Source organism: Macrotis lagotis, chromosome X, assembly GCF_037893015.1.
Source record: "Macrotis lagotis isolate mMagLag1 chromosome X, bilby.v1.9.chrom.fasta, whole genome shotgun sequence".
In the NCBI taxonomy this organism is placed as follows: Eukaryota; Metazoa; Chordata; class Mammalia; order Peramelemorphia; family Peramelidae; genus Macrotis; species Macrotis lagotis.
This window is the reverse complement of record NC_133666.1, coordinates 621060930-621074778: the sequence shown is the minus strand read 5'-3', so window position 1 is coordinate 621074778 and position 13849 is coordinate 621060930. Positions and strand designations below refer to the sequence as shown.

The 13849-nt window shown below is 36.3% G+C and overlaps 1 protein-coding gene across 7 annotated transcripts in view; it reads left to right on the top strand.

The window, feature by feature from the left end:
• HSF1 (heat shock transcription factor 1) overlaps window positions 1-13849 on the top strand; it is an 84922-nt gene that overhangs the window by 22477 nt on the left and 48596 nt on the right. For 6 of the 7 annotated variants that reach the window (XM_074203079.1, XM_074203080.1, XM_074203082.1 and 3 more), the window contains exon 2: window positions 10919-11027. In XM_074203079.1, the coding sequence (XP_074059180.1) occupies window positions 10919-11027 (109 nt within the window). Of the gene's footprint in view, window positions 1-810; window positions 3773-10918; window positions 11028-13849 lie in introns of those variants that run through there. The other variant, XM_074203078.1, reaches the window with a different exon arrangement.

The window sequence follows — 13849 nt, the reverse complement described above, 5'->3', positions numbered from 1 at the left end:
GCAGTGTCAGAGGTTGCAGAGAATAAAGCTCAAGAAAAGGCCATTAGATTTATCAATCTTTTGTAATATTGAAAAGAATGGTTTCAGTAAAATAGTTCATAAGCCAGACTATAGAGAATTAAGAAGAAAGTGAGAGGAAAGGAAGTAGAAACTACTGTTGTATGTGGTTTTCTCAAGGAGTTTTTCCCAAAAAGGGAGAAAGAGATATGGACAGCTCACCAGTATAGATGGACCAAGTCATGATTTTTTGAGGATGAGGAAACACAGACATGATTGTAGGTGAGAACCTTTTCTGAAAAATAGTGATGTCATTCATTCTGAGCTTCCCCTTATCTCTTTCCTCCCATATGCCTTCCATTACTATCTCTGACTTCACCTAAGTCTAACATAATTTCCTTGCTTAGATAAATCCTTCTACTTGAACAAGGGGATTCCATTCAGTTTTGTCAAAGTGATCCTTCTATCATCTCCACTGTCTTGTACCTCTGGTACATCTAGCTTCAAAATCCTATAACTAACGAAATACCCATTATGTCATGGGTCAGAGAAATAGAAAAGTTTTACCTAGCTGGGAAGATTTGAAATTTATCCCTGATATCTGTCTCCCAGCTGAGTTCTGAAAGATTCATTTTCATATGGTAAATTTTCTGGTCAAAGCAACTCTCAAAGACTTAAATATTATGTTGGAAATGGGGTATGATTTATAGTCATAGAAGGAAATACTCATTCTGACAAATCACAGATCCCTGAAATATTGAAGTCTAGATTTCTTCTTAAGAATAAACACCGAGCAAGAGTGGGGGGGGGGGGGGGGGGAATTGTAAAAGTCAAAATAAATAAAATCTTTCTTTAAAAAAAAGAAAAAATTCTGCTGCACTCATCTTAAATTTACTTTATTCTGGTACAAAAATTTCAATGAACAGCTCTGAAATACCCTCTGAAACAAGCTTGTTTCTGAAAGTTGATAAGTAACAGCAAGATTTCCTCTGTATTCTAATAATATGTATTCAATGCTTTGGGGAAATGAAAAAAAAAAGAATAAACACTGTTGGGGTGGCTAGGTGGCACAGTGGATAGAGCACTGGCTTTGGAGTCAGGAGTACCTGAGTTCAAATCTGGCCTCAGACACTTAATAATTGTGTAGCCTTGGGCAAGCTATTTAACCCCATTGCCTTGAAAAATCTAAAAAAAAAAAATTTTTTAAAAAAGAATAAACAGTGTTGAAGGAAGTACCTATCCTGATGAAATCACAAATCCATCTAAATGAAGTATTGCTTGATTGTGTAAGCACTTTCAGCTTCTTTTTTGCAAGTTAACAGTGTAATTTCTTCAGAACAGTTCACAGCTCTACTGTCCGTTTACAAAATTTATGAATTTGACTGTTCAACCTTCTGGGGAGGTCTGTATACTGAACTAGCCTGGTCCTTTTTATATCCAGTCCATCACCAGATCAATACACGAAGTCTTCAAGAACTCAGGATTACCTCTTCACAAAGATGAGACATTAAAAGAGAACTTTAGTGGAACCAATCTAAGTTCTAAAAGAAACCAAAAAAAAAATTTCTGTTTATGCTTATCAGGGGATGTGACAACTTCCCAGTAAGTTATTTCTTTGTGTCTCTTTCACAGTAGTCCCATTTTAGTCCTTGAGCAAATGTGAACTACTGAATGCTATTCATTGGCTTAATTTATCTGGAATCTTCTAGTTCAGATTCAAGGAGATTTGGTGTAATTTTCTCCTCTGAAGATTTTTGGCTCGTGCTCATCTCCTCGAAAGTCACAGAAGTTTTCTCTCTCATGTATACTTCCCTACCTCATGAATGAATTTTAAATTACAGGAAATAGATCCTTAAGAAGCATAGTCCCTACCAAATGTCTTTCTTTTCCTGATGAACTTCATATATCCAGTTATTCCATGCATAGTATTGCAATTTCCTTCTGGTTTAATATTTAAAAAAAAAAAAAGCTGTGTAATTTTCTTCTTCCAGAAGTATTTTTTTTCTTCTTGATTACTGGATAAGGATATCATATTTATAGTATGAACAGCCACATTAAAGCATATAGATAGTCTAAAGCATTCTCTTAGAACTCTGCCATCATCACATCAGAAACCAGGAAAGGGACACATTAGACTTAGCTCTGTTTTGCATTTTCTTTTGTTTCATAGGTAGCTGACACAAAAGTATTTGTTTCTGATTGACCTATTGGCAATAAGCCTCTTTATACTTAACCAAACTGTTCCTTGGAGTCTTGGTCTGTACTTTTCCATCATGGTAGAACTACCAGAGTTTTTATTCCAAATGTTACCTGTGTATTATTGTGAGGTATCAAAAAAGAACTTCAGGGAGGTTAGTAGAATAAAAATACTAATTGGAGGAAGAGTATAGTTCTCTGGTTTTAGAATTTCCAGCAATTTTCCATCTCTCTTCCCTGGACCTGATAGACTGGCACTCAAAAATATCAGGCTTTTTCTTTTTTCTTTTCTATTTTTAATTAATGTTTTCAGAGGATCCCATGATTTCTAAATTATCTCTTTATTACCTGTTTTTTTAAGTTAGCTGTTTAAATCTTATATAGTCTTTTAGCTTTTCAGTCACATGATTTTGTTGCCTTGTCCCTCAGTTTTTCCAGATTTTTCTTTGACTGTTCTCTTATATATAAAATCTGTTTTCTAACTAAATTTAACCACTCATTGTTCCCCATAAAGATCTAGTGCTTTACCTTTTCTAGCCTTTTGCCCTTCTCTCTCTACTTGCCTGGTGAAATCCTACCCATCTTTCAAATTCTAATTCAAGTGCTAATTCTCTGATTTCCCCCCAAAAGTAGGTGTATTATTCTGTTGCTACTTGGAACCTCTAAAGGATATTGTATCAAATAAGACAGTATTGTAAGCTCCTTGCAAACTTTAAAGTACTATATAAATGTCAGCAGTTATCTGTTACCCTCTCATGATCTCATACTATATTTCCCGTTTTATGTCTTCTGCGCAACTCTTCCCTACAAAATCTTATTCTGCTGCCTGATTATTGTATAGTAGTGTAGCCTAGGTCTCCTGAGAGTTAAACCAAAGGAATACAAGCTCCAGCATGCTTAAAAGGCTTCAGGTAGAACCCTAACAAGTTATATCTGCTATCCTGCCCATCTCAGTACAGAGAGACACACATTACCACACTGATGAATTCCTTGGTTTCTCTGACTCTTCCATTTCTGCATTTTAGGTGACAGAGAAGTGAGTATTAACAATCACAAAGTTTATAGACAATAAGTACTCATGTTCTCTATATGTGACATCCTTTTCCAAGAATCACTTAATCAACATTTAATTGCAGGAACTAATATCAATATGGAAATTCCCCATGTAAATGAAGCCAGAAGGCATAAGGAAGTTGCATCATTGTGAAAGGATGAGTTAGATTCTCCTTGGAAAGGCAAATAAAAAGTTTCCAGAATTGACTTTATCCTATCCAAAAGCAAGTAAAAATATCATTTCATGAAATGCTTTGTCATCTTAGTTTATAATGCCCGTTATTTGCAAAAGCAAAGACTACCATTAATTTCATTGTAGCTTATTCACCTTTATCAGTCACAGGTGATAAATTTGATCAGTTTGATGAATCTCTCCAAATTAAATCAACATATTCTTTATTATTCAGGATCCTCAATGTAAAAATATCATTAGAGGAGAATAGCCAAAAAAAATTTTTTTTTTAGAAAATGATGGCTCAGGATCAAGAAAATGAAAGACCTGTGGTGGCAAAGAATTGGAAATCAAGTAAGTGTCCTTCAATTGGGGAATGACTTAGCAAACTGTGGTGTATGTCATGGAACACTATTGTTCTATTAAAAATCAGGAGGAATGGGAATTCAGGGAAGCCTGGAGGGATTTGCATGAACTGATGCTGTGTGAGATGAGCAGAACCAGAAAAAAAAACTACTCCCTAACAGCAGCGTGGGGGATGATGATCAACCTTGATGGACTTGCTCATTCCATCATTGCAACAATCAGGGCCAGTTTTGGGCTGTCTGCAATGGAGAATAACATCTGTATCCAGATAAAGAACCGTGGAATTTGAACAAAATTCAAGGACTATTCCCTGTAATTTAGGGGGGGAAACATATCTTATTGTCTGATCTTGTTATCTCTTATACTTTAATAGCAAGAAAAAAAAAGAAATGAAAGTCTTAAATAGAAACCTCCTTCAAGAAAAGTAAGGAAGTGGTACATATGGTAACGAAATAACATCACAAAAAAGTAAAACTGACAGGAAATGATTGGTTTCAAAATTAATTAAGAGATATTCCCCAGTAAATAAATGGTGAAAGGAGATGATCAAGCAGCTTCCAAAAGAAAAACCCAAACTATCAACAATCAGTTGGAAAAAAATCCTCCAAATTTCCAATTATTAGAGAAATGCAGATTAAGACAACTCTTAGATTTTACCTCATATCCATCAGGTTATCAAAGATGTAAAAAAGGAACTTGACAGTTTTTAGAAGGGCTGCTTAAGGATAAGAACACTGTTGATAGAGTTAGGAATAACTGTTTTGTAATGACTTAAAAGTCACTCACTGCACTGTGCACTTTGACCTAGGAATACCACTCATAACCCTCCTTATTTATAAGCAGAACTTTTAGTTGAAGCAAGGAACTAGAAACAAAAGAAATGCTAGTCAATTGAGGATTAACTGAATGAATTGTAATATTATTCTGCCACATTGTCAATTCTTTGATAATTTTGGATGTTATTCTGTCATAAAAAAAATGACAGAGATGATGGATTTCAGATAAACCTAGAAAGACTTATATGAACTGATGTAGAAACAAGTGAACAGAACCAAAACATGTAGGTGATAGCCACAAAGCATGAAAGAAAACTACCTTGGAAAACTCTAGAAATGTGATCCATGCCAAGACTAGTTATGGTTTCAGAAGACTAGTGATGAAGCATACCTTCCTCTGTCTTATTATAGAATTGGTAAGTGTATGAGGTATAGAAAGAAACAGATATCTACAGACATAATTTGTTGAATTGATTTTTTTTTTAATCCTTTTTTGTGAGGGCTTCTCATAGTCAAAGCTATGGATTTTCTAGCAGTCATATGTAGTTGTAAGAGTTGAATTATCGGGAAAGTTGATGAAATGTGGTACTGAGAAAGACTTTCGAGAGTTCCTTAGATAGCAGGGATATCAAATTAGTCAATATTTGGAGAAATTAAGTCCACTGGAGGTACAACTACTAAAGTTGAAACTTAAATAAAAGTCTTTACCATCTAGTACTCACATTCTCATAGAGATGAACAACATACAGAACAACATACAGCAGCAAGTCAGATTGAAAAGGACTGTTGTTCAGATGTGGTGAGGAAGCATGATATGTATTTCCTGTAATGTAATTGGCAAAATTGTATGATTTCTGAAGTAGAACTATTTATTTAATCTGCCGAGATGGAGAATTTTCTATCCACTTCTATCCAATTCTATCCACTGGGCCACCTATTCGCCCCAGAGTTTTGAATTATTAAAAGCTTTATGTATCTATATTTCTAGCCGTTGTGTGTCATCTATCAGCATTTACACTTTTCCCAGATTTTAACTTTAAAAAAAGAAATTGTGTATAATTATGGCATTAAAAGATGAAATATGTTGGTATTATGCAATTACACATATTTTATGTGCTTTTTTTGAGTTTCTAAACTTTCTGTGTCACCTGCGTGTCTTTTGCAGCTTCCATACACCTCACCAAAAAAAAAAAAATAGAATCTAATTTACAGTAATTTCTTATGCTGACCCATGGTTTATCAAAACCACAATGAGGAAAAGTCACAATATAGGAAGGATAATTGTAGAGTTTCAGGAAGAAATTTTTGTTATAAAATAAATTTTATTTATAATGAGAAAAAATGGCAAATTCAGTTCAAACATCATTTGAAGTACTTAAGCATGAAAAGACCAGCATTTTGAGCAACACTACAGAAGCATCCTTATCCCCTACCCCACAATTGTTAATCACATAATTTTGGAAAGAATATTTTTGATGTTTTTTCCTAAGGCTGATTACTCTTATAATGACTTAAAACTATGTGTAACCCTTCATTATATTTTTTTCTTTCTTTCTTTCTTTGAAACAATCAAGATTAAGTGATTTGCCCAGGGCTACACAGTTTGTAAGTGTCTGAGGTCACATTTAAACTCAGGTCTTTCTGACTCCAGGGGTAGTGTTCTTTTTTAGTTTTTGCAAGGCAAACAGGGTTAAGTGGCTTGCCCAGGACCACACAGCTAGGTAATTATTAAGTGTCTGAGGCCGGATTTGAACTCAGGTACTCCTGACTCCAGGGCAGGTGCTCTATCCACTGCGTCACTTAGCCACCTAACTGCCCCCTTTGTTATATTTTTCAGTACAAGTGATTGTGAAGCAAGCAACTTACCCAGATTGCACTAAGAGCTACATTTTATACTAAAATTTTATACTAACAATGTTTTTCAATTATGATGAAAATTATCTCCTAAAGTTATTGATAATAGTTTATAGACAGTCAAGCATCTATAATTGCATTTGTTCCTTCATCTATTCATACTACAAATAGGAAGATTTTGATTTCTCAGTTAATTGATTATAAAGGTCTTCAGACATATGGATAAATATCCTTTCCATTCTATTGTATCTGTAGTTGGAACCATTCAGAGTGCTTTGCTTCATTTCAATTCTGTCAGTAGTTATGGATAGCACCAATATATTTCTCTTATCAATGATGCTTTTTATATTTAGTATTTCCTGCTTATTTTTTTTCTTCTTATTTTCAACTATCCTGGTGAATTTTTCTCTACAAAGCAATGATTTATTCATCATGAAAGGATATTTCATTAATAAAATGGAAAATATAACAACTAAATTGCTAAACTTTTCGATCATAACTTTTCTTGGGTTATCAGTTTTATAAAGATGCAAGTTTTTTTAATAAGCTAACTTACTATATTGAACTGACCAAAATGAATTGGCATTGAGAAATATAGCAACAATTTTGGTTCTTTTGACTTCAACACTAAGATTATTTAGCTTTGAGCTTACACCTTTCATGTTATTTGCAGTAAGCCAAGCAGCATAACTCGACTATGTCATAAGCCTGTGTTAACTGACAGTAACAGTGGCAGATCCCCTTGCATTGAAATCTGACACAGGCTGGTTCACATGTGACCTTGCTTGGATATGCCCTGTTAGATGTTTGTCACACTGAGACAGAGTAAAGTGAACATAATTATCTGTTATATGTGGCATTATGTGTCACATTTGTTTATTTCTTTGATTCTAAATTTTTTTCAATTAAATAAATGCATTATTTATTTCCCAATACTTCAAATGTACTGGAAAATACCCACCATCCCAAGAAATTTTCATAACTTCCTACCATAGAGGCATACCCCTCTTCTAAAAAAGTTCAAGTCATAAGATATCTAAATAAGGGGAACAGAAATAAATGATCAGAAGAAAAATAACTGACTTCATTGCTGCAGGGGGCGATGCAATCAGAGAGCAGCCATATGCTGTATTCTTTCTTTCACGTCTCTTTAAAATCTTTGAGTTATTAAGAATTATCGGGGCGGCTAGGTGGCGCAGTGGATAAAGCACTGGCCCTGGACTCAGGAGTACGTGGGTTCAAATCCGGTCTCAGACACTTAATAATTACCTAGCTGTGTGGCCTTGGGCAAGTCACTTAACCCCGTTTGCCTTGCAAAAACCTAAAAAAAAGAAAAGAATTATCTATACAGTTATTTTACAAAAACACAAGAAGGCATTAAGCATTTTCTTGTAAATTGTATTCTCCTGCAGATGAGATCTTCATATCACTCAATTGAAAGATTCAGAGAATACAAGATCCCACTAAGCTTATTGTCAGGTGACTACAAAAAAAATTTTGACTTGATAGAGGAAAACACAAACTTGGACTTTTCAAACAAAGTGTTTTCCATTCCCTGTGTTTAAGGTCATATAAGATTCATTAATAGGTACAACATAACTTTTTTCAGTAAGTCCTAAGCTAGGTCCCAATTAGTGAAAGTGATGAATCCCCTGAAAGTAGTATCATATATTGAATTTATTCTACTTGTAGTTATAATTATGTAAAATATGGTAATTGCTCCCAGCCCAGTGGAAATATGCTGTGAAAATTAAAATAATGTGACCACTTAGAGTGATTTATTGTTGTACACCATTAAGAAACCTAGCTGTATTTTTATCCAGGAATATAGACACTCAAAACTGAGTTCAGCTTAATGATGCAGAAGGGAAAAAATCAAGTGGATGAACACTTGATGATATCCACTTGATCCATCTGTTCATATAATTTTGTCCAGACACTAAAAATAGTGCCCTAAGTTATGGTTGAAAAGTTAGAAGAAGGGGGCGGCTAGGTGGCGCAGTGGATAAAGCACCGGTCCTGGAATCAGGAGTGCCTGGGTTCAAATCCGGTCTCGGACACTTAATAATTACCTAGCTGTGTGGCCTTGGGCAAGCCACTTAACCCCATTGCCTTGCAAAAACCTAAAAAAAAAAAAAAAGTTACAAGAAAGACTGAATGGGACTTGGGAAATTGTACATTTTCGACAACCCCAGACTTCTCCTTGAAACAAAAATCTGTTTCACATCAATATTCTTAAAGCATTGTTATCTATCAGGGAATGTTGGACAACTTCCAAGAGTCAAAATTGAGGGCAAGCTGAAGGAGAGACTAATGCTTGGCATTAATAAAGTATGCTAGTTTTTAATGCATAAGTGAGGGTGACAGGAATAGGAAATGAATCAGTCAAATATTGAAAAGAGATAACACTTGGTCTGAAGTAACTTGGCATTGGTACCCTCATAATGTTCAGATGCAGAAGGTGGGTTCCTATATGGGATTTTTGAAAGGATAGGGACAACAGCTCCACAGAAAGAGAAAATATGGTTTGATCACAAACTATAACCTTTGAAGAGACTATCCATACCAATGAAATCACAGATCCTTTGAAGAATTTAGAGTAGACTGTAAGCATCTTGAGATCAGGATCTCCATCATTCTTTTCTTTGTAGTTGCACAGTCATACTTAGGCATAGATGGAATAGTAGACAAATGAACATGTCTTCATCAATTCAAGGTTTACAAAGCATTTTATAGGACCTTACCTCATATTTTATTGGAAAAATTGAGTCCATTTGTCACAAGTGCCCTCTCTAGGATCATTCACCCCAGCATTTTTCCCTATTCCCTCCTTAATAAGATAATATATGTATATCATTTTGCAAACTTTAAAGCATTATTTTAATGCTTGCTATTATTAATTACTCCAGTTGCAAAAGTGAAGATATGCCTTACTAATATCAATCCTCTCATCCTCTTAGCAACCTTACCTCTTCTCCCTAATTTTCAGTCTCTAGCTACTAGTTTTTTCTCCTATTATTTATTTTTGTAGAATCATTTTTTAGTCATATCTGACTCTTTGGGACCCCTTTGGTTTTTCTTGACAAAGATACTAAAGTGGTTTGCCATTTCTTTCTCTACCTCATTTTACAGATGAGGAAACTGAGTCAAACAGGGTTGAGTGACTTGCCCAACCTCATTCAGCTAGTAGTTGTTGGGGGCTTGATCTGAACTCAGCTCTTCTTGACTCCAGGCACTTCATTTGTTGCTTGGTAATACAGGAAGAATGAGGTTTTCTTTCTGGACATCTGAGTAGTGGTACCAGGGAAACACTTTTTAATTGTAAGCTGAAAGCTTAGGATTTTGGGGTTCAGCCATGTGCGTAGGGAATGGTCAGTAGCCTGCCTGGCTCTTCCCTGATCTACAGTGTAGCAGAGGAAAAGGTAGAGCTAGGATAAGCCTTGCTCATGAAAGGAAATGTAAGTGATAAAATGTATTCTGGTACAGAAAATTTTCTATCCAGGTTTTATAGGCATTTGTGATTTTTTTGCCCCTTAGTTATTTCCTGCTTCATGTATCAGAAATATAGCTACCTTTTACTCCCCAAAACACTGTCATTGGTTTTCCTCTCAAAGTGTCAAAATCCAGATTTCATTTTGGGAGCAAACCCTTTCAGTGCGCTGGAAAAGAAAAAAGCCTAAGGAAAGGTAGAGTTTAGATTATCCAGAAGAGAGACTATTGTTCATTTGTTTTAGGTGAGTCGAACTCTTTTGGGGTGTGACCCCCATCTGGATTTTTCTTGGCAAAGATCCTGAAGGAGTTTGCCATTTCCTTGCCCTACTCACTTTACAGATGAGGAAACTGAGGCAAACAGGTTGAAGTGATTTGTCTAGGATCACCCAGCTACAAATTGTCTTTGGCCTGATTTGAACTTGTCTCTTCCTGCCTACAGGCCCATTGTTCTCTCCAGTGAATTTCTGAGCTGCCTCACTGGAGACCCTCACCCCTACCCCAGACTTCCTGTAGGGGCCTGGAAATAACCTCAGACCTTTCCAATTTCACTGCCAGGTTGGGTCTACAGAACAATAGTGAATGACTTGTGGGCATTGAGGATACTTTTAATTTTGAGTCTAGCTTCTGGTAATCCATTCAGGTCCTGGGGGCAGCATTCTGTATGAGATTCCTCTAGCTAGGAGAGGACCAGAGTGGTTCTGGGTAAAAAAGAGGAGTAGTTGGGAGAAATTAACAGATCCATGGGGGTAAGCCAGACAGAGGGAGTCTTCTGTGATGAAGGAGTCTGACTCAAAACAATACATGGACTTGCCTTTTATCTAGCCTGCTGCTAGACCTCTGCTTACAGTTGGGGTGGGCGGGGGGTGACCTTGCTACAGTCAAGGTTACAACAAAGATTCCAGAGAATTATCTCCTACAAGCTCCTAAGGCCCAGGAAAGTGAGAGACAGAGAGAGGGCCTATTCTCAGCGGCACATCCACCACTAACTCCCCTCTGCTTTATTTTTCCACAGAGTGGGAATAGCTTCCATGTTTTTGACCAAGGCCAGTTTGCCAAGGAGGTGTTGCCAAAGTACTTCAAGCACAACAACATGGCCAGCTTCGTTCGGCAACTCAATATGTGTGAGTAATGTTGGGTGTGGGTGAAGCCAGGCCAGGACTTGTATGAGAGCAGGAGTCCACTTCCATTCTCCTAGGGGTAGCAGTCAGTCCCAAGCTATCACAAGGAAGACAGACCAGAACTAGAGAAGGAAGGGAGGTGGGGAAGATGGAGACCCTGGGCACCTTAAGAGAACCAGGGTGCTGGAGTTACAATCTTCTTTTCAGGATGAGGCTAGAATAGCATGGTGTCTGGTTCTGATCCTACTTCCTTTGTCAGGCTGGCCTCAGGACTTCCAAACTTCTCTGGACTGGGGTTTCTCTATCAAAAGAAAGATTCATCTAGGTGATTTTTCAGGTCATTCCCAGTGCTAAAATGATTCTGGCAGCAGTCTCTAAGATCTGATTCCCCCAGCACTTGATTTCAAGGGTTATGCAGTTTTCCTGATGAGGGTACTTCCTTCAGAGCAGCTCATACCCATCTAGGTTTTCTCAGTGAGGCATAGAATCTCTATACAGGACTAGCACCAAAGTGTTTTGTGAGGATCACTTGGAGCATTTTACCTGTGCCAGCAGTCATCTCTTGCTCTTGCCAGAATGGTAGCCTGACTCTTCCTTCAAGCACCCCTTTAAAGATGGAGTGACCGCTAAGCTGCATGTCATAGGATAGATAATAGGCATTTTTTTTTATCCATTTAGTTTTTCCTAAATTGATTGTTAAACTAGTCTCTTTAAGATCGTGACTCTTATTGAGGAAATTCCAGTAGGTTCTCTCTAGGACTTGATGAAGTCGGCATAGTATCATCCATGAGCTGGACCATCTAGATGCCCCTATAGAAAAAAATATCTCTTGGACTTTATTTTAAAATGTTCTCAGTGACAATATTTAACACTCTTGGAAATAATACATCTCCATTGAAAATAATCAGAAGAACAACTTTCAACAAATCTTGTGTGATCTTAATACATATATGAGAAACTTCTTGTTCCAGGAGAGTCTTTAAGGCTATGATTTGATCTTATCATGCCCAAGGCTTTAGTGCGATTTTGGTTTTTGTGGATTCCTTGCATCTTTTCACTGGCAAATATTGTTATATCAGTTGCTTTGGGGAATATTAAAATCATCTCTGACTTATTTTATCATCCTTTTGTTTAACTTCTCTAAAATTTCTTATAAATGTATCCTCAATTCCAGATTAAGCATGCTGCTCACCTCCTGAGAGAGAAATGATAGATTCAGCATATTTGTGTGTGTGTGTGTGTGTGTGTACACACACACACAGGGTGGGGTGGCCAATATGGAAGTTTGTTTTGCATGTCTATATATATTTGTAACAGATTTTGTTTTTCTTGCCATCTCAATTGTGGGAGGGAGAGAATGAGGATCTGAAAATAAAAATTTAATTATTTATTAATTTAGGCTTTCAAGTTTATATGGCATACAGCATGGCTTTCTTTGGTGTATACCTGGTTCTGATCCTGTCACTTTTCCTGGCTTTGCTCTGGCAGGGGGTGGGGTGATAAAGGAAGAATCTGAATTATCCCTATTTTTTCCAGTCTATAATTATGGTAGCTACTCAGGGCCAGATATAATAGTGATGAACTTAAAAGCTATAACCTGCTCCTTTTTTTATCATCTGGGCCAGTTCATCCATCCTTAGGTAGCCTATTGACCTTCAGCCTTTGGGAACACACCATAATGGGTTCAGACTTATACTGGCATCTGTTTGACTTTAGGCCTGCTAAATTTAGGCAATCCACAGACTCAGCCTCCCTAGCAGAAGGACCCATCTAGGTTTCACCTTTATAAAGCCATTTTTAATTCTTAACACTGAACACTAAAGTGTTAGGGTCCAAATGCGATAGTTCTTCTGTCACTGATTATGAAAATAGATCAGTATAAAAACTTTTGACTGATTCGTTTCATTTTTATTGTTGTGCTTCTGACAATTTTATTTATTAATGTTCTTTAATTATATGACTCATTTGATTTTCAAGTCAAATTTTCTGTAAACTTGTTTTTACTTTTACTATTTTGTAAAAATGATGTTTGTAATTTTTCTCCATCATAGTTTCTGATTAACTGTATTCTAAACTGGTGTTGCCTCTTGACTAGAATATCTCTCTTCTGAACAATGAGATCAAATATTTGCTGACAATGGCAGTTTCAGACTCTTTTTGACCACCTCTTTGTGGCACCTGCTTTACTTTGTTTAAACACTAATAGAAAATGGTGATACTTAAGGTCAACATCTTTGTCTTCCATTTCTCTCTATGGTTGTCAAAGTTTATTTGAATAGATCAAGTCAAAACTCTCAGTGTCATTTTCTCATCTTTGACCTTCTGATTTATTGATTTTGACCTTTGATATACCTCATCAATATTCTAACTAAAAGAGTATTTATTCTGATTTGGTTTCCATATCAGTAACCATTTTCACTTTTTTGCAATGTTTGGAGCTCACCATGTCCAGCAGCTTCTGACTTTAGTTGAAATAAAATATTTATGATATGTAGGCATGAAACTTCCAGGTAGTCTATAAACTTTGACCATTTCTCAACCTGAACTGTTTTCAACACATTTTTTGTTGTTCCTTTCCTTATTTAGCCTGAAGGATCCACTGACAATAGTTCATATTAAAGAATGTTAGAAATGTCTACATGAAAGACACAAGGCTAGAGGTGTTTATGAAAGGAAATTCAGGAACTAGAAATTAGCAGTCCTATGATTCCATTTCCACTAGCCTAGCAGTGAAAGTCCTATTTATCACACCTGGCACAACCAATCAGTCATTTTCATCCTTAGAATATGTTACAGGCTATTTATCACCTCATTACTGATCCAGC